A 20,435-nucleotide genomic window follows, 5' to 3' on the forward strand; every position below is an offset into this window, starting at 1 on the left:
GATGGCTGGACCGGAGCGGTGGGTAGTGGGCAACGCTGCCGCCTGCGGTGATGGACCGCATGTGAGCGCCGGTTCGAGTCCCGGCTGCTCCACTTCCAGTCCTGCTCTCTGCTGTAGCCTGGGAAAGCAGTGGAGGATCGGCCAAGTGCTTGGGCCCTGCACCCGTGTGGGAGACCTGGAAGAAGCTCCTGGCTCCTGATCGGCTTAGCTCCAGCGGTTGCGGCCATCTGGGGAGTGAACCATCGGATGGAAGCCCGCTCTCTCTGCCTCTCCTTCTCTGTGTAACTCTGACTTTAAAATAAATAAATCTCAAAAAAAAAAAAAAAAAAAAAAAGCAGGCCATTCAAAACGCTGCAGCCACACTGGACAGCTGGTGGGTCTGCCCAGAGCTGACCATAGCTAAGGCACAGCCCAGCCACCGCGCACTGCTCTTAGAAGCATGATTCGTAATAGCCAGAGAGTGGACAGACTCTAATGTCTGTCAGCTGGCGGTGGACAGTGTGGGCTGTCCACTTAGACCACACGGCCGCCTGCCACAGCAGCACCCCATGCACACTGCCTCCAGTCCCGGCTGCTCCACTTCTGATCCAGCTCTCTGCCAATGCCCTGGGAAAGCAGCAGAGGATGGCCAGTGCTCGGGCACCTGCACCCGCGTGGGAGTCTGGGATGGAGCTCCTGGCTCCAGTCTTGTCCAGCCCTGGCTGCCGCGGTGGACCAGCAGGTGGAAAGTGTCTCCCCCTCTTTCAAGTGACAAACCGGGCCCTGGGGGGCAGTACAGCATGCGTGAGGCTTGGCCATCAGCAGACACAAAGGGCCAGTGAACAGTCGGAAGCAGGTGAGTCCACGGATCCATGGAGACAGGAAGTAGATTCGTGGTTGCCAGAGGCTGGGGGATGGGAGGGGCAGTGCCTGCAAATGGACATGGAGTCTTCTGGTGGACGGGCATCTGCTGCTGCTCGGCACAGCCACGTGCCCAATCAGGGGTCTGGGGCGGGGCGGGGGGCCTCATCTCTGGTCCAGCCTCCTGCTGATGCACACCCTGGGCGTGGGGTGGGAGGAGCAGGTGATGACCCACGTTCTGGGAGACCCGGAGGTGCATGGCTGTGAGCGGGGGCCTGTCCCCAGCTGCTGCAGACATCTGGAGTGAGCTGGAGAACAGATCTCTCAGAAAGAGTTGGTGGGGACCAGCGCTGTGGCATGACAGAGCCTGTGGGCGCTGGGTCTGCTCCCACGGGGAGTCCTGGAAGCAGCTCCTGGCTCCTGATCTCCCTGCTCGAGCCATTGCAGCCAACGGGGGCAGTGAACCAGCAGATGGAAGACCTCGCTCTCTTCCCTTTCCTTTACCGCTAACTCTGCCTTTCAAAAAAATAAATCTTAAAAAAAAAAAAAAAAAAAACTGTTGGTGGACAGGAGGCTTTGGCTCTGCCATCAGTGAGTGGACACAAAGAACGACAGTGCTGCCCTCTGGTGGCAACACAAGAATCAGCTCTCCCTGGAGTTTAAACAGAAAACTTAAACCCCCGATTTCTTGGGGCCAGTGCTATGGCGTGACAGGTAAGGCTGCTGGCGCCGGTTCGAGTCCCAGCTGCTCTTCTTTGGATCCAGCTCTCTGCTATGCCCATCCCAAGATGCCCCAACTCCTTGGGCCCCTGCACCCGGAGGAGGCTCCTGGCTTCAGAATGGCACAGCTCCAGCCATTGTGCCAATTGGGGAGTGAACCAGCAGGTGGAAGACCTCTCTCTCACTTCTCTCTGCTTCTCCTTCTCTGTGTAGCTCTGACTTTCAAATACATAAATCTTAAAAAAAAAAAAAAAAAAAAAAACATGTATACGGGAAAAATGCTGAACACACCCAGATTTCCCACTTAGTCCTCTTAATGCAGAAGAGTGAGCTGGTTTGACGGATGCCTGGGCTGGCTGTTTTAATGAGGGTTTAATTTTGGTGAAAAGCAATTTCTTTATTCTTTTTCCTTTGGTACTTTTTGTACCACCTGGGTGCTGCTCTTCCGTTGCTCAGAGGCGATGGTTGGGGGTGGGTGTCTGGTGCAGTTAACTCGTCACTCGGGACACGCGCATCCCGCACCGCAGTGGCTGGAGTCCCAGCTCCGCTTCTGATCCAGCTTCCTGCTGCTGCACACCCAGAGGCAGCAGGTGATGGCCCAGGGACTTGGGACCTTGCCACCCACACGGCTCCCGGCCTCGGCTCTCGCTCTGTCCCTCTCATTGGACAGAGTGACCTGGGCCTTCAGACTCGGGCTTACAACCCACCTGGACGTACCCTGGCTCCATGTTTCAAACGGGTTTTCTCCCTCCCCTGAGCTGCCTTGGTGCCTAACTCTACCCCGTGTGGTGACGTCACAAAGCTTCGGCCGCACACCGGAGCAGGACTCCAGTGTGCAGCACCCATGGCCGAGAAACTCGGCAAGGCCGGCCAGCAGCTCAGGGACACGGGCAGTGGTGGCTTCCTGACCCAAATCCCACTCCCTGGGCCGTCCTCCAGCTGCAGGCAGGGGTCCCCGCGGGTCACTCCTCGAGGCCGGTCCAGCCAGGTCCTGCAGGCCACCCTGCTCACCCAGTGCTGCTGGCCGCTCTTCCCCTCGCTGGGCCGGCTGCTCGTCAGCACAGGGCGCAGCACGGGGCAGCCAAGGGGGCGTGGGCTCCCTGGCTCCCAGAGAACTGCTTCTCTATCAAAGTGGGTCACGGCTGGGAGAGGGGCTGGCTACCAAGACCCTGACCGTGGCTCCCAGTGGCCTCCCTGCCCAGGCCAGCTCCTCTTCAGGAGGGGGGACGGGTCCTTGGCAGGGGCAAGGAGGGCAGAGAGTTCCCCAGACGCCGGTCAGGGTGAGGGCTCCAGCTCCAGGAGAACCCCCGGAAACGTGTGTGGGGGTGGCAGGGCCTGTTCCTAACACAGCAGTGCTCCACTCACCCCACCAAAGAAGAGGCAGGACTCAGTGAGCAAATCGCGTATTTAAGAAAACCACTTCCTTAAAAAAATAGCGTCTTCACATGCTGAGCTGACAGGCGAGGCCAGGGTTCCCGTATGAGAATCTGGGGCCCTGAGGTGAGAGGCCAGGCCGTGGCCGGGGCAGGCCCGTGTGTCCGCAGCCCTCACGCGGCCGGCGAGACGTGGCAGCCCCAGCTTCTGGACACGTGCGGCCGGTGGCTCCGCGGCCTCAGTCACTGTCTCCGTCCCCCTCACTGCCTTCCAGGGGGCTGGGGACCTGTGGGAGGGGAGCAGACAAGCGGTGAGAGTGAGCTGCACGCCCCCGCCCACATCAGCTTCTCCCCACCCCAGGTCTGGGTGGGTGCCCGGCCCCTCTCGCAGGCGCAGAGATGACCTGCTGTGACTGCAGACCTGACCCGGCTGTGCTGGCTCTGCTGGCGGGGGACCGAGGAGAGCCCCCGTGTGCAGCACTGGCCTGCGTGGCGCGGGTCTCAGTCACCACGCCTGACGCCTGGCAGCTCTCTCTGAAGTGACGGGAAAACTGGTTTCCCCTAGAACATAAACTCCCACACAGGGCCCAGCCCCGCCGCCAGCACCGCCCCAGGCACCTGCCACTGGCACGTCGGTCTCTGCGCGCCAGGCCATCAGGAGCAGGTGTCCTCGCGGTATCTGGACAGTGGGAAGATCTCCCCAAGCACCAAGGATGAGGAGGGGCCTGACCCCAGGGCACAGAACTGAGAACTAACGTGGAATTTCAACGTGAGACTGCCAGCCCTGGAACCACCTATGTTCTTCTAAAAGTGCTGGCCTGTTCGCTGTCTGCCCCACGCCTGTGTCCCTGCCCGGCTCCAGGATCCTGCTAATGCAAACCCTGGGCGACAATGCTGCAAATGACTGGGTCCTCACCCCCTCGTGGGAGGCACACCTGGGTCACTCAGCGCCAAGTGTCGGGGTGAGCAGGAGGGGCACAGGCAGGAGAGGGGGCACAGGCGGGTGAGGGGCACAGGCAGGAGAGGGCACAGGCAGGAGAGGGCACAGACAGGAGAGGGCACAGGCAGGAGAGGGCACAGGCAGGAGAGGGGCACAGGCGGGTGAGGGGCACAGGCAGGAGAGGGCACAGGCAGGAGAGGGCACAGACAGGAGAGGGCACAGGCAGGAGAGGGCACAGGCAGGAGAGGGCACAGGCGGGGTGAGGGGCACAGGCAGGAGAGGGGGCACAGGCGGGTGAGGGGCACAGGCAGGAGAGGGCACAGGCAGGAGAGGGGGCACAGGTAGGTGAGGGGGGACAGGCAGGAGAGGGGGGACAGGCAGGTGAGGGGCACAGGCGGGTGAGGGGCACAGACAGGAGAGGGCACAGGCAGGAGAGGGCACAGGCGGGTGAGGGGCACAGGCAGGAGAGGGCACAGGCGGGTGAGGGCACAGACAGGAGAGGGGGCACAGGTAGGTGAGGGGGGACAGGCAGGAGAGGGGGGAACAGGCAGGTGAGGGGCACAGGTGGGTGAGGGGCACAGGCGGGTGAGGGGCACAGACAGGAGAGGGGGCACAGGCAAGGTGAGGGGCACAGACAGGAAAGGGGGCACAGGTAGGTGAGGGGGCAGAGACAGGGGAGGGGGCACAGGCAAGGGAGGGGGCAGAGAGAGAGGAGGGAGCACAGGCGGGTGAGGGGTCACAGGCAGGAGAGGGGGCACAGGTAGGTGAGGGGGCACAGGCAGGAGAGGGAGCACAGGCGGGTGAGGGGTCACAGGCAGGAGAGGGGAGACAGGCAGGAGAGGGGCAAAGGGGGGTGAGGGGCACAGGCGGGTGAGGGGCACAGACAGGAGGGGGCACAGGCGGGGGAGGGGGCACAGGTAGGAGGGGGGCACAGGCGGGGGAGGGGCACAGGCGGGGGAGGGGGCACAGGTGGATGAGGGCAGAGGCGGGTGGAAGGCAGGGGCAGGAGGGGCACAGGCGGGTGAGGGGCAGCCGGTGAGGGGCACAGCTTGCAGGCACTGTCCCTTCAGCGCAGTGCGCCAGCCCCGCTCCCCTGTGCCTCAGCTCATCCACTGAACGGGAGCCGCGTGCAGCGCCGGACGCAGGTGCGAGCCCACCCCCCGCTGACAGGGCCCTACCTTGGCACCCGAGCTGGCGAGGGCGGAGGCGCTGAAGTCGTGGGCGGGCAGCGTGCTCAGCCACTGGGCCATGGAGCGCTCCCCGCGCTCGGTGCTCACGATGGTGGGGAAGATGTGCTGCTCCTTGAAGGCCGCCACCTTGGCCTCCTCCTGCGCCCAGTCCAGAGGCTCGTGCAGGCCGTCGTTGCCGAAGCGCTGGTTGTACTTCTCGAAGTGCACGCGCTCCAGGACCAGGCCCAGCCCCGGCGCCTTGGGCACGTCCACCTTCTCCTGCCCCCAGCTGCGCTCCAGCACGCTCTCCGGGGCGTAGCCCTTCACGATGGCCACCACCAGGCCCACCATCTTGCGGATCTGGTGCATCATGAAGCTCTGGCCCTTCACCCTGATCACCGCGAACTCCAGGCCCTCGCGCACGAAGGGCTCCTCGCAGTACATCTGCAGGATGTAGCGCCGCGCGCTGGGCTCCCGCGGGCCCTTCTGCGAGGTGAAGTTGTGGAAGCTGTGGGTGCCCTGGTAGCAGGCCAGCAGCCTGTTCACCCGCTGCAGGGTCTCGGCGCTCAGCCGGTAGCTCTCGTCCTGGGGGTCCCGGTCCTTGTGGGCAAAGGCGAAGGTGGGCAGCATGTAGAAGTACGTCCTGGCGTCACACTTGTTCTTGGAGTTGAAGCCGCCTGTGACCCTCTTCAGCCCTGGGGGGAGGGGTGGAGCGTGAACACCGCCAGAGCAGGGGCCTCTCCCCACCCCCCCAGACCCCACACCTTGGGCAGTGCACCCGAGACCTGGGCAATGCTTCACAAATCCGAACAACACAACCCGCGGGCGAGGCAGGGCCCGGTGCTGGCAGAGAACGTGAGCCCGGGACTCCGCCTCTGGAGTTCACTCCACAGAGGCCGCACAGGCAGCAAAACACAACACCAGCCCCAGGGCAGCCACCACTGCGCCCAACACAGCCCCACTCCGAGCACGGTGGCTCCCAGGAGGGGCTCAGTGAGGGCCTGCTGGGAGGTGGAATGGAGACCTCCGGGTGGGCCCCACCGCGCCTGTCCGTGTCCACGCGGGACACTGCTGCGATGGTGAGCACGGCTACAACGGCCAGCGCCCGGGAGCTGGGACGAGGACGAGCGCCTGGCTCCGGGGCAGGCATCCGCACGGCAGCTGAGAGGCCCACGCTCCTTATCGAAGTGCCCAGGTTCAAGTCCCAGCTCGACTCCTAATTTCACATTCCTGGGAGACAGCAGGTGACGACAGTTCAAAGTATTTAGGCCCCGACTTGCCACATGGGAAACCCAGCTTGTGTTCCCAGCCCCAAGCTTAGACCCGCCCAGGTATGGCCCCGGTACGACTGCCACAGGCATTTGGGAAGTGAACCAGTGGAACAAAGATCTGTCATAGTCTGTCTCTCTGCCTTTCAAATACACTTTTTAAATTAAGTTTGTTTGTTTATTTATTTGTTTATTTTTTGACAGGCAGAGTGGATAGTGAGAGAGAGACAGAGAGACAGAGAGAAAGGTCTTCCTTTTTGCCGTTGGTTCACCCTCCAATGGCTGCCGCGGCCGGCGCACTGCAGCCGGTGCACCACGCTGATCTGAAGGCAGGAGCCAGGTGCTTATCCTGGTCTCCCATGGGGTGCAGGGCCCAAGCACCTGGGCCATCCTCCACTGCACTTCCGGGCCATAGCAGAGAGCTGGCCTGGAAGAAGGGCAACCGGGACAGAATCTGGTGCCCCGACCGGGACTAGAACCTGGTGTGCCGGCGTCGCAGGAGGAGGATTAGCCTATTGAGCCATGGCGCCGGCCTAAATTAAGTTTTTAAAATAGTTATTTACTTATTTATCTGAAGGCAGAGTTAGAGAGGGGGAGAGAGAGAGAGAGAGGGAGGGAGGGAGAGGGAGAGGGAGAAGGAGAGGGAGAGAAAGAGAGAGGGGGAGAGGGAGAGAGAGGGAGGGAGGGAGGGAGGGAGGGAGGGAAGGACGGTCTTCCATCTGCTGGTTCACTCCCCACATGGCCACAATGTCCAGGGCTGAGCCAGGCTAAAGCCAGGAGCCAGGAGCTCCATCCGAGTCCCCCACATAATTGGCAGGGGTCCCACCCCCTTGGGCCATCTTCCCAGGCAGATCAGCAGGGAGCCGAATCAGAAGTGGAGCAGCCAGGATTGGAACCGGTGTCCGGACGGATGCTGATGCCGCAGGCAGTGGCTTAACCTGCTGCCCCGCAACACCAGCCCCAAATTTAAAAACTTCTGCTATGGGCCGGCGCCGTGGCTTAACAGGCTAATCCTCCACCTTGCGGCGCCGGCACACCGGGCTCTAGTCCCAGTCGGGGAGCCGGATTCTATTCCGGCTGCCCCTCTTCCAGCCCAGCTCTCTGCTGTGGCCCGGGAAGGCAGTGGAGGATGGCCCAAGTGCTTGGGCCCTGCACCCCATGGGAGACCAGGAGAAGCACCTGGCTCCTGGCTTCGGATCAGCACGATGAGCCGGCCGCAGCGGCCATTGGAGGGTGAACCAACAGCAAAGGAAGACCTTTCTCTCTGTCTCTCTCTCTGTCCACTCTGCCTGTCAAAACAAACAAACAAACAAACAAACAAAACAAAAACAAAACCTCTGCTGTGAATCTCCCGAGAGCTTGCTCCATGCCTGGAGCAGGTGCAGCCACAGGGGACGAAGGTTCCGCCTCACAGGAACTCTGCCTCTGAGCTGGCTTCCTGTGGACAAGGCCTGCTGGGGCCTTGGGAGCTGCCCAGCAGCCATGGCCAGCCCGGGGGCCTGTGCTCAGCACTCAGCAGTCCTTGCTCTCACGCCACCGTCCTGTTTGTGTCGTGAGTGACTGCTGTTTCTCTACGTCGAAGACTCAACTCCACGAACACTGAAGCCCACAAGGATGCTTGGCAAATTCACTTTGCTGACCAGAACAAACCAGCTATAAAAGGCGGAGACCCCACCGGGCAACCCAGGAAGGACCATGCTCCTCCACAAAAAAACGCATTTGAAAAGGGTTAACATCGCCGGCGCCTGGCACACTCGGGTAATCCTCCGCCTGCGGCACCGGCATCCCATATGGGCGCCAGGTTCTGTCCTGGTTGTTCCTCTTCCAGTCCAGCTCTCTGCTGTGGCCCGGGGAAGGCAGTGGAGGATGGCCCAAGTGCCTGGGCCCCTGCACCTGGCTCCTGGCTTCAGATTGGCACAGTGCTGGCTGTAGCGGCCATTTGGGGAGTGAACCAATGGAAGGAAGACCTTTCTCTCTGTCTCTCTGTCTCTGTCTATAACTCTGTCAAATAAATTAAAAAAAAAAAAAAAAAAAGGTTAACACTATCAGATGCCTACGGACCAGTCACCCTCACAGGGAGCTGATGGTGTGTGCAGAGGTAAGGTGCACACCAACAGCACGGGGGGCACGGGGAAGTGCACGCCCACCACACGGCTGAGACAGCAAGGGGGTGAGAGCACGGACAGCCCAGAGACTGCCGTCCACGGGACCCACAAAGCCTAAAATACTCCCAGACAGAGGTCGCCAACCCCAGGCTTAAACCCCAAACCATCACTGAGGAGACACAGTGAGTTACAGCTCCTGACCACGGTGACGACTGGACAAGCTAACCAAAGAGGAAGGCAGGGAAGGACAAGACGGAGCAGCAGGCGGGACTCACCCAGCCACGCCAACACCACGCTAAACGTGAGGCCCGTACGACGCCACTTAGAAGCAGAGACTCAGATATTGGGGCCGGTGCTGTGGCCTAGCAGGCTAAGCCACTGCCTGCGACGCCAGCATCCTACATGGCTGATGGTCTGAGTCCTGGCTGCTCCACTTCCAATCCAGCTCCCTGCTATGGCCTGAGAAAGCAACAGAAGAAGGTCCAAGTGCTTGGGTCCCTGCGCCCACGTGGGAGATGACGCCTCTGGCTCCTGGCTTTGGCCTGGTCCAGCCCTGGCTCTGTGGCCAGTAGGGGAGTGAACCAGCAGATGGAAGCTCTCTGTCTTTTCCTCCTCTCTAATCTTGCCTCTCAAAAAAAATTTATTTATTTAAAGATTTATTTATTTGAAAGAGTTAGAGAGAGAGAGAGAGAGAGAGAGAGAGAGGTCTTCCAAACACTGGTTCATTCCCCAATTGGCCACAACGGCCAGAGCTGAGCCGATCCAAAGCCAGGACCTTCTTCTGGGTCTCCCACATGGGTGCAGGGGCCCAAGCACTTGGACCTTCTTCTACTGCTTTCCCAGGCCATAGCAGAGAGCTGGATCGGAAGTGGAGCAGCCGGGTCTCAAACTGGTGCCCATGTGGCGGCTCAACCCATGCAGCCGGCACTGCAGGCGGCGGCTTAACCTGCTATGCCACAGCACTGGCCCCCCAACATTTTTTTAAATAAAATAAAAAGGCCTAAAATTCCACTGATCCTGTCACACAAAGGAGTGACTGCCCCTGTTCCAACCATGAACTTGATCTTCACAGGGAGCAGCCTGCTGTCCCCACTCCTGCAGAGGTGGGGCTATGGAGCCTACATGGTTTCACCCACAACACCACTCACCCAAAATCCGAATGTGGGATGGCAGGTGGCTGTTGATCTTCTCCAAGATGTCATCAATCAGCCACACCTTCAGTGACACGACCTGGCCAGCGGCAGACACACCCTGTAAGGAAAGCGGGTGGGGACAGGAAGGTGGGTCCCTCTGGGCCTGCCCCCCATCATGACCCCCCCCAGCCCCCTGAAGCAGAAGGCTGCTGGACGTCACGTCCCCGCACACAGCTCGTCTGCTCCTGGAAGAGCAGCGGAGTCGTGCACACGGAGCCCCAGTTCTCCACGCCCGCAGGCCTCACATGGTGGCTTCACAGCCCAGCAGAACACTCAGCTAGGAAACCCCAGTCTCCTGTGTGGATGGCAAGCCGCGTCCTACATGAGACGCAGCAGCCCACGATGGGCCAACGAGAGGAGGCAGCTTACGTGGCGGAACCTGAGCCAAGCAAGACGAGGCGCCCACCGAGCTAAAGCGGGGGTTTCCCGTGCGGAGGGGCCTGCTGGGGCACAGTTGCGTACACGGGCATTGAGCGTGCCCCTGCGGGGGAGCACACCTCACCGTGTGCCTATCACAGGGAGAGGAAAGAGACCGACTGGGTGACTTAGGACCCGGACAGAACCCCACTGCAGAGCAGGTGTCGCCGCCCCGGGGGCCACTTAGAACCCACCTGTCCTTACTGGACACCAATGTCACGTGCAGGCGGACAGAGTCACAGCACATGCAGAAGGGGCCAACGTTGTGGCGCAGCAGGTAAGCCGCTGCCTGCAATGCCAGCATCCCACATGAGTGCCAGCTCGAGTCCCGGCTGCTCCGCTTCCGATTCAACTCCCTGCTAATGTGCCTGGGAGAGCAGCGGAAGACGGCCCAAGCACTCGAGTCCTGCATCCAGGTGAGAGACCCAGAAGAAGCTCCTGGCTTTGGCCGGGCCTAGCCCTAGCCTTTGCAGCCATTTGGGGAGCGAACTAGCAGATGGAAGATCTTTGTTTCTCCTTTTCTCGCTCTGTAACTCTGCATGCAAATAAATAAATCTAAAAACAACAACAAAAAGACCAGAAGACACACACTGAGAGGCGGCGCAGGTCCCAGGCCTGCTGCTGCACCTGCCCCTCCCCACTCCTGTCCTGTGGCTCAGTCTCAGAAGCAGGCACTTGATGTGGAGAGACGCTCACTGCACACGCACTGCCACGCAGGCTGTGACCAGTCCAGGGCAGACGTGTGACCAAGACACAGGCTTACACAGCCAGCATGGCTCTGAGTCCATGTGGCAGGGCCCAAGTACATGCACACACAGGAAGAAGGCAGGACATGGCTCATTAATAAATTTCTTTTTTGAAAGGATTTACTTTATTTATCTGGAAGACAGAGAGATGGATAGAAAGAGAGATCTTTCCTCCACTGGTTCACTCCCCAAATGGCCACAACAGCCGGGGCTGGGCTAAGCTGAAGCCAGGAGCCAGGAGCTCCATCTGGGCCTCCCACCTGGGTGCAAAGGCCCCAAGCACTCGGGCCATCCTCCACTGCCCCCCGAGGTGCGTGAGCAGGAAGCCGGCTGGAAGCGGAGCAGCCGGGACAGGAAGCAGCGCTCACACAGATGCTGGCACTGCAGGTGCCGGCCCCCATTTAAAGATGTTCACATTGACCGCGGGCTACAACGATGTCATCCTGCATACACGGGTTAATTAAAGTGGATCACAAAGACCACTTTCACCCACTGGAGAACCACAGCGTGGGCCCCCTCTGCAGCCACATGGCCCCATGTCCACCAGCCGGCCTGTGCTGGCCACTGGGCCCCACAAAGGGAAGAGGCGACAGAGAAGGCGGAACCGACAGGACGCAGTCTTGCCAGCAGTGGGCCCCTGGATCCAGCCACACCTGGGCTGACAGCGCTCCCAGGTGTCGCGGCCTCACAAGGCAGACATCCCAGTCTGCTCTCCCTGCGAGTGCTCACAGAGCCGCTCGGCGGGCGGCTGCCGCCTACCTTGTCCGTGCGGGCGCAGCGCTGGAAGGACATCTTCCTCATGTCTTCACCGTGGTTCTCGGGGATGCAACCCGAGCGGACGAGGGCGGACACCAGGTCATCTTCGATGGTCTTGAACTGAGAGGACCCCACGTTCCTCTGCAAAGCCAGCAAGGCAGGTGGTCAGCACCCAGCTCCTGCCCCCAGGCCTGAGCCACCCAGGGCAGGTGGTCAGCACCCAGCTCCTGCCCCCAGGCCTGAGCCACCCAGGGCAGGTGGTCAGCACCCAGCTCCTGCCCCAGGCCTGAGCCACCCAGGGCAGGTGGTCAGCGCCCAGCTCCTGTCCCAGGCCTGAGCCACCCAGGGCAGGTGGTCAGCGCCCAGCTCCTGCCCCCGGGCCTGAGCCACCCAGGGCAGGTGGTCAGCACCCAGCTCCTGCCCCCGGGCCTGAGCCACCCAGGGCAGGTGGTCAGCGCCCGGCTCCTGCCCCCGGGCCTGAGCCACCCACGGCAGGTGGTCAGCGCCCGGCTCCTGCCCCCAGGCCTGAGCCACCCAGGGCAGGTGGTCAGCACCCGGCTCCTGCCCCCAGGCCTGAGCCACCCAGGGCAGGTGGTCAGCACCCGGCTCCTGCCCCCAGGCCTGAGCCACCCAGGGCAGGTGGTCAGCACCCAGCTCCTGTCCCCAGGCCTGAGCCACCCAGGGCAGGTGGTCAGCACCCAGCTCCTGTCCCCAGGCCTGAGCCACCCAGGGCAGGCCACGTGCAGCACACACACACCCAGCTGCAGGACGACGCCTCCCGCAGCACAGGGGCCCCGCACCACCGACCCTGCCAGGCAACGCGGCCAGCGCAGGGCTGGGCTCTTCCTAAGCCCTGCGGTCAGCTGAGCAGCCCGGCACACCTCCTGGGAGAAGGCACACCTGGCACCACCTCTGATGCCTCTCAGCCTGCCCCGTGAATCCACTGACTGCCACTGCCCGCTGGTCCCTCACACAGCCACGTCCAAGCTCAGAAACCCTGTGAGCACGTCAAGACTGAGCTCGGCCAGGAAGTCCCACCCGAAGTCTACCCCACGGTACCCACGCCCTCCTGCGCACGGCTCAGATCCGAGTGTTGGCCAACGGGGTGACAGCCCTTCCCGCGACCCTGTGGGCAGCCGATCTGCACCCGTCTCCCTCCCACAGCAGGCAGGAGCTGGCGGGGCAGAGCCTTACACGACCAAAGTCTCATAAAACAACACATTTACCTGCTCCTACCAAAGGCGAGGTTGATCTGTTTCCAACCCACAGCGGTCAGGAAACTGAACAGAACCCACAGCGTCGCATCACGAACGCCATTCGGAGGAAATGCCTAACCACTGGTCCGGTGAGCGCTGCTCTCCTCGTCACCCTCCATTCACAGCCACTTACGTCTCATTGGAAACACAGAGGGAGGGACAGATGGACAGAGACCGATCTTCCATTACTGCCCCCACAGCCAGGGCTGGGCCAGGCCGAGGTAGAGCCAGGAGCTCCATCCGGGTCTCCCACGAGTGGCCGTTAACCCACGTCCCTGAGCCGTCCGTCACCTACTGCGTCCGAGGTGCACAAGAGCAGGGAGCCGGAACGGGAAGCAGAGCTCTGTGCGGGACAGGAAGTGCCTGCTTCCTCCCGCTCACCTGCCTGGGGGCTCTGCACTGAGCAGCGGCGTTCTTCCTGTGGCCACAGTGAAAGAATCCTAAAGACTCACAAGCCACGTCCGAGCCGCAGAACTGGGCACGGAGAAAGTCTGGGTCCCTACACCTTCTACCGCTCAGAAAAGGGCTGGCCAGAACATTCTCAGAGGGTGTGCCTGCCTCCAGACCTCACACCTGCGACTTGAATGCTACACTGTCACCGTAAGTAGCTCCTCACCTCCCTACGGTCCACCTCACACCTGCTGAGCAGAGGGGAAACTGAGGCAGAGTGCGACCGGACCCTCCCGCAGAACCACGTCCACCACAGATGACCTGGACACCATCCGGCACGGGGTCTCACCAGAGCAGGGCGGTCAAGGCTGCTCGGAGACGCGTGCAACTCCTGCTCTGGGCAGGAACACACGTGCTCACGGTTAACATGCCGAAAACGACGCCCACGTCCCACGCTGGACTCCAGCTTCCTGCGGCCGCACACCCTGGGAGGCAGCGCCGATGGCTCAGATACTCGGGTCCCTGCCCCTCCGCAGGGGACGTGTACTGAGTCCCTGGCTCCTGGCTTCAGGCTGATCCAGCCCCAGCCTTTGAGGCATTTTGGGAGTGAATCAGCAGATGGCTGCTCTCTCCCTCTGCCTAACAACAAGCCTCCTGCTTGGTCGGGCCTACGTGACAACTGGGTTAAGACACAGCCGGCCAGGCCCCACCTGCAGGTCCTGGGATAGCCGGGCCCCACCTCCAGGCCCCGAGCCGGCTGGGCCCCCACCTGCAGGCCCCAGGCCCCCACCTGCAGGCCCCGGGCCCCCATCTGCAAGCCCCGAGCTGGCCGGGCCCCCACCTGCAGGCCCCGGGCCCCCACCTGCAGACCCTGAGCCGGCCGGGCCCCCCCTGCAGGCCACAGGCCCCCACCTGCAGACCCCGAGCCGGCCGGGCCCCCACCTGCAGGCCCCGGGCCCCCATCTGCAGACCCCGAGCCGGCCGGCCCCCACCTGCAGGTCTCGGGATAGCCGGGCCCCATCTGCAGGCCCCAGGCCCCCACCTGCAGGCCCCGAGCCGGCCGGCCCCCACCCGCAGGTCCCGGGATAGCCGGGCCCCATCTGCAGGCCCCGGGCCCCCACCTGCAGGCCCCGAGCCGGCCGGCCCCCACCTGCAGGTCCCGGGATAGCCGGGCCCCATCTGCAGGCCCCGGGCCCCCACCTGCAGGCCCCGAGCCGGCCGGCCCCCACCTGCAGGTCCCGGGATAGCCGGGCCCCATCTGCAGGCCCCGGGCCCCCACCTGCAGGCCCCGAGCCGGCCGGCCCCCACCTGCAGGTCCCGGGATAGCCGGGCCCCATCTGCAGACCCCGGGCCCCCACCTGCAGGCCCCGAGCCGGCCGGCCCCCACCTGCAGGTCCCGGGATAGCCGGGCCCCATCTGCAGGCCCCGGGCCCCCACCTGCAGACCCCGAGCCGGCCGGCCCCCACCTGCAGGTCTCGGGATAGCCGGGCCCTATCTGCAGGCCCCAGGCCCCCACCTGCAGGCCCCGAGCCGGCCGGCCCCCACCTGCAGGTCTCGGGATAGCCGGGCCCCACCTGCAGGCCCCGGGATAGCCGGGCCCCATCTGCAGGCCCCGGGCCCCCACCTGCAGGCCCCGGGCCCCCGGCCCCCACCTGCATGCCATGGTAGCCCTTCCCCGAATAGGCCAGCAGCAGCACGATCTTCCTCTTGGGCAGCTTCCGGGGCGGCGCGCCGTCCTCGCCGCTCCTCAGCTTCTTCGCCGGGGGCTCCGTGTCCTCCCAGAGCCGCGCGCCCGGCCGCCCGGCCCGGGCCTTCCCCTCCTCCGGCCGGGGCGCCACGCCGGCGGCCGAGGGCGCCCCCAGGTTGCCGGCCATGGGGGTCGAGCTGCGGAGAAGGGCGGCGTGAGCTGGCGCTGCGGCCCCGCGCGCCCCCGCACGAGGCTCCCCGCGGGTCGCGGCCGCGGTCATTACCCGAGCGCGCGTCCGCGGCGCGGGGTCTGCAGGCCCCGGGCCGCCCGCAGCAGCGCCCCGGCCGCCCGCAGCAGCGCGCCGGGCCCCCCCATAGCAGGTCCCGCGTCCGGCCGCGGCGCCCGCCCCCCGCCGGCTCCCCCAGCGGCCGGAGAGACCCCGGCCCGCGCCGGCCCCACAGGAAGCCCCTGACGCACTCACGTGCCGCGGACCGAGCCGAGCCCACACCACGTGGTCGAGCGCCGACGCGGCCGGGGGCGGACGGCGGCCGGGGGCGGACACGAGGCCTCGCGGGGGGCGTGGCGTGGGCGGGGCCTGGCGCTGCGCTCGCGTCCGGGAAGCCGAGGCTGGGGTGGGGGGGACCCCGGAGCGGGACCCGGGTTCGCCGCGCGCGGGCCCTGGAACTGGCGCCTGGACTCCCCCGCCCCAGGCAAGCCCCGCGTGTCCGCTGGCCACTGCAGGACCGAAAGGGCCGCGCTGGAGCGTCCCCAGGACCCTGCGCCCGCGTCTGAGCGCCGCGCACCCGCCGCCGGCCGTGTTCCCGAAAGCTGGAGGACTGGATTCTGGATGATTGCGCCCAAACTTCCTTTCCACCCCCTGTCCTTTTCTTATCGATTTAATGCTCCCTTTTAAAACATTTGTTCATTTATTTGAAAGAATTACAGACAGGCAGAGGCAGAGAGAGAGGTCTTCCATCCACTGGTTCACTCTCCAGACGGCTGCACGGATCCGAAGCCAGGAGCCAGGAGCCTCTTCCGGGTCTCCCAAGTGGGTGCAGGGGCCCAAGGACCTGGGTCTTCATCTGCTGCTTTCCCAGGCCATAGCAGAGAGCTGGATCCGAAGGGGAGCAGCCGGGACTTGAACCTGCACCCATATGGAATGCCAGCACTGCAGGCGGCGGCTTTACACGCTATGCCACAGCGCAGGATCCAATGCCCTTTAAAAATATGTATATATTTGAAAGGCAGAGTGACAGAAGGAGGAAGAGAAAGCGATTTTCTGGTTCACTCCCCAGATGGCTATAACGCCTGGGGCTGGGGCTGGGCCAGGCTGAAGCCAGGGTCCAGGAACTCCATTTCTGTCTCTTGGTTGGCAGTGGCCCAAGTAGTGCTTTCCCAGGCACACTGGCAGGGAGCTGGACCAGACGTGGAGCACGGGGACTGGAACCAGCGCTCTCATGGGATGCAGCGTAGCCTGCTGCACCATGACACCGGCCCCTTTAATTCCATTTTCTGCAATTTTTTTTTTTTTTTTGAGAGAACACTAGAGTACAACTCACTGCTGACTCCCCGACTCCCCAGATGCCTGTAATGGCCAAGGCTGGGTCAGATTGAAGCCAGGAACCAGAAATCCAGTCCAGGTCTCCCATGTGCGTGACAGGGACCCAACCACAGGAACCATCACCGCTGCCTCCCAGGATCTGCATTGGCAGGGAGCCGGAGTCAGGAGCCAGGCAGGAGGGCGTGGGGCACAGTGTCTCAACCGCTAGGGTAAATGTGGGCGGCCTCCAGGAACCTTTCCAAGCCCCTCGTGTCCTCACTCTGCCGGGGAGACAGGACACAACAAGCCTATGAAGGCAGGAACGCACCATCAGCTACCGAACGCTGTGTGCAGTGGCTGCTGCCATCTGTGCTCAGGGAGCGACGCCAGCACGGAGCCCACGTGGCGCAGGACTTCACTCAGGGGCAGCCCCTCGAGACACAGAGTGCTAGTGGGGGTTGGAGGGTGGAAAATACAGGGTCGTAGGTCTTTCCCTTGATGAAGGCGTCCTGTGATCGGGGCGGTCACTTGGCCGTGTGGGACGCCCACATCCCATATCCCAGTGCGTGGATTCAAGTCCGGGTCCACGTTTTGCTAATGCAGACCCTGGGAGGCCACCAGCTGAGTTCCAGGCTCCTAACTTGTGCCCAGACCAGCCCTGGCATGCGGGGAGTGAACCAGTAGACAGGAGCTTTTTCTTTGTATCTCTGCCTCTCAAGTCAATAAGTGAAAACTTCAAAATGTATGTTATGGAGCTGACTTTGTGGTTCAGTGGGTGAAGCCACTGCTTGTGTTGTCTGCCTCCCACATCAGAGTGCTAGTTCGAGTCCCAGCTGCCCCACTTCCGATCCAGCTCCCTGCCAATGCGCCTGGGAAAGCAGCAGTCGGCCACCCAGGTACGTGGGCCCCTGCACCCGTTTTTTGAGACCAGGATGGAGTTCCTGCCTTCTGCCTCCAGTCTGATCCAGGTCTGGCTATTGAGGCCATTTGGGAAATGAACTACTGCACGGGAAATCTCGTGTTCTTGTTCTCTCTGCCTTTCAAATGAATACATTTTTGTATATTTTATACTCACCAGTACTATTGGCTGCATGTCTGTGAATACACTAAATGTGATGAACTTCACACTTTATTTTTTATTTATTTATTTTGACAGGCAGAGTGCATAGTGAGAGAGAGAAAGGTCTTCCTTTTGCCGTTGGTTCACCCTCCAATGGCCACTGCGGCCGGCGCATCTCACTGATCCGAAGCCAGGAGCCAGGTGCTTCTCCTGGTCTCCCATGCAGATGCAGGGCCCAAGGACTTAAGCCATCCTCCACTGCCTTCCCGGGCCATAGCAGAGAGCTGGCCTGGAAGAGGGGCAACTGGGATAGAATCCGGCACCCTGACCAGGACTAGAACTCGGTGTGCCAGCGCTGCAAGGCAGAGGATTAGCCTGTTAAGCCACGGCGCCGGCCACTTTATTTTAACATTTATTTGAAAGGCAGAGTTACAGAAAGAGAGAGGGCAAGATCTTCCATCTGCTGGTTCACTCCCCAAATGGCTGCAACAGGCAGGCCAAAGCCAGGAGCCAATCCAAGTCTCCCACATAGCTGCAGGGGCCCAAGCACTTGGGCCGTCCTCTGCTACATTCCCAGGCACAGGAGCAGGAAGCTGAACCAGAAGTGGAGCGGCCGGGACTTGAACTGGCGCCCACATGGATGCTGGTGCTGCAGATGGTGCCACAACACAGCCTTGGAGAGCACACTTTAAACAGACCCCGAAGGGAGCAGTTAGGGGAGCTGCAGCTTCTGGGTGGTGGTGGTAGGGGGAGCCTCTCATGTGCAGTGAGCAGTGGAGAAGCCCCTGTTAAAACGCTGAGTCCCGCTGGGCCCATCCTGACAAAGGCAGTCACAGCAGGAGGGTGCGCATGCGCAGACACCTGGGGCTCCAGGACAGGCGGCAACAGGAGCGGGCATCTGGCCCCCATCCCAAGTCTAGACTCGCCGCTCAGGCTCCACTTCATGGTCCCCACGGACACAGGTGGGCTCCCATCGCACATCCCAGGGGACCCTGTTGTCAAGACTGGAGTGAGGCCAAGGAGGCAGCACGCAGGCCAAGTGCCAGGTGCACGGGGGACCGCGGAGCTCCTGGCCTTGCTGACCCACGGGCCCCGGCTGAAGCCCTGATGAAAAGCTGAGATCTGAGGCTGTCCACCTCGTTCTGTAGAGGCCATACCTCCGAGGCCGCCAGCAGCACTGCTTCTGGAATCCTAAGTCCCACTGTGGAGCTAGGGCAAGGTGTGGACAGGCCCGGCTCCTAACGCACTCCAGAGGAGCACACAGGCAAGCCTCGGCCTCCGTCCTGTCACGTCCTCTCTGCCTGGGACCACCTGTCGTCCTGTTTCCCTCCGAAGGCTCGGGCAGTCCCGGTCACCCCACGGGAGGCCCTGACCTAACCAGCTCTGCCTGCAGGGGGCATTCACAGGCCCCAGGGAGCCCCAGCCCCGCTACCCATGAGCTTGAATCTGGGGAGTGAGCCATGAGTGGGCAGGGCCAAGGGTCTGCAGTTAGAAAACCACAGGACACCGGCTGACGGGAGAAAGAGGTAGAGGAAGGTCAGAGGAGTTCGAGGCCACGGGTAAGACTTGGCTCTGATGGTGTGGGACGGGGGCCAGGTGGCCATAGCAGTGGAAGCACAGCTGGTCTCTGCCAGGTCCTAGGAGGGAGGGGGCAACAGCAGGGCCCCTCAGAGGCCCCTGCACGTAGGGTGGGAACCCCCAGGACCCCTCCCCACAGAGGTTCTCTCTAGGGAGTCCCTTTCCTGCTTGTCTCTGTGGCTCTGGATCCCTGGCACTATAAGCCCCAAAGGGCAGTGCCCAGGCTGGCCAGTCAGAGGAGGCAGGGACACTCACTGCGGGACCAGGGCTCTGTGGAAGGGGCGGCAGTGTCCACCTCAGCCACCCCTCTGAGCCAGATTCCATGGTGCCAGGACAGAACACCAGGCCAGGTGGGGCCAGTCCCAGCCTGAACAGAGGAGCCCCAGGACAAGGGCGTGTGCCCTGCTCCCTGTCAGGGCTGGGCTGGGCCCCGACAGGTGATGAGGGCCAGGCAGCGGGAACACGAGCTCGGCTCCCCGGAGACTGACCAGGCCATCGGCGTGACCACTCCTGCACTTCTCCATTCTACAGGGCACACTGAGGCCCGTGCGGCCTGGGGCTGGGGCCTCAGGGGCCTGGCCTGCTGCCTGAGCCCCTCCACAAGCCCGCAACGTGCTGGCGAGGTTGGCCGAGGGAGGGCCCACCTCTCACCACGTGGTGCTGCCCCCGGGCGGTGAGGGGAGGTTCAGCAGCTTCCCCACTGCCCAGACCTGAAGCACCGCCTCCGGCAGGTGAGTGGATGAACGTTGAGACCAGAACATCGCTCAGCACAAACCAGGACCGAGTTCTCAGCCGGGAAGGCGCAGGGGACCCGAGACGCCAGCCAGCGGGCACGGGACCACCGTGGATAGGCAGTGTGCTGCACCGCACCACCCTGCGGCTTCCGGGCAGACACACCCCGGAGACGGAGCGAGCGAGGTGGTCTTCACCTGTCCAAACCCACACGAGGGCCAAGACCCTTGGTGACAGGAAGCATCAGCGCTGGCCACACTCTGCAGTGTGCACAGGGGGCCTCCCCCAGAGCCTCAAACTGAAGCAGGGCTGCCCCCCGCGGTCTCCAGGGCTTGCTCTGTAGCCGGCCGCTCCTGCTCGGGCCCAGGGTCCCCACCTTCCACCGCCTGCCAGCACCACCGGCTCTCCGGCGGCTTCAGTGCCGACGCTGCGCTGGCCTTTCTGGCAAGCTGGCGAGAACAAACTCAACAAACAACAGGCAAACCCAGCGAAAACAGGCTGGGGACTTGGACAACCCTCCCAAGACAGCCACCAGCAGGGAGCTCCCTGCCGCTGTGGGAGTGAAGCTCGGTGCTGCCCGTAACTGCGGCAGCCCCGGGGGACCCTCTGCGGCCCCGGGCCCTCCGTGGGCACCCGCCCTGGGGCTTGCCCCCAGAGCTGGGTCC

The 20,435-nt window shown here is 62.9% G+C and overlaps 1 protein-coding gene across 1 annotated transcript; it reads right to left on the reverse strand.

Moving 5' to 3' along the window:
- Positions 1-2,170: 2,170 nt before the first annotated feature.
- On the reverse strand, positions 2,171-15,057 carry PUS1 (pseudouridine synthase 1). The gene is made up of 5 exons (XM_062182067.1): positions 14,826-15,057; positions 11,531-11,668; positions 9,564-9,666; positions 5,052-5,737; positions 2,171-3,220 (listed from the first exon to the last, which is right to left on the reverse strand). The coding sequence occupies exons 1-5, from the start codon at positions 15,045-15,047 to the stop codon at positions 3,173-3,175; spliced, it is 1,197 nt and encodes a 398-aa protein (XP_062038051.1). The 5' UTR covers positions 15,048-15,057; the 3' UTR covers positions 2,171-3,172.
- Between the last annotated feature and the right edge of the window lie 5,378 nt (positions 15,058-20,435).

This window comes from Lepus europaeus, chromosome 23 (assembly GCF_033115175.1).
Source record: "Lepus europaeus isolate LE1 chromosome 23, mLepTim1.pri, whole genome shotgun sequence".
In the NCBI taxonomy this organism is placed as follows: domain Eukaryota; kingdom Metazoa; phylum Chordata; class Mammalia; order Lagomorpha; family Leporidae; genus Lepus; species Lepus europaeus.

What these genes read in the sequence shown, in the direction of transcription:
- PUS1 (XM_062182067.1), bottom strand. Translation starts at nt 15,047, where the DNA reads ATGGCCGGCAACCTGGGGGCGCCCTCGGCCGCCGGCGTGGCGCCCCGG. An exon ending in GCTGCGCCCGCACGGACAAG is followed by an intron (nt 9,667 to 11,530) that starts GTAGGCGGCAGC and finishes CTTTCCTTACAG; the next exon opens with GGTGTGTCTGCCGCTGGCCA. An exon ending in ATCCCACATTCGGATTTTGG is followed by an intron (nt 5,738 to 9,563) that starts GTGAGTGGTGTT and finishes CCCTCCCCCCAG; the next exon opens with GGCTGAAGAGGGTCACAGGC.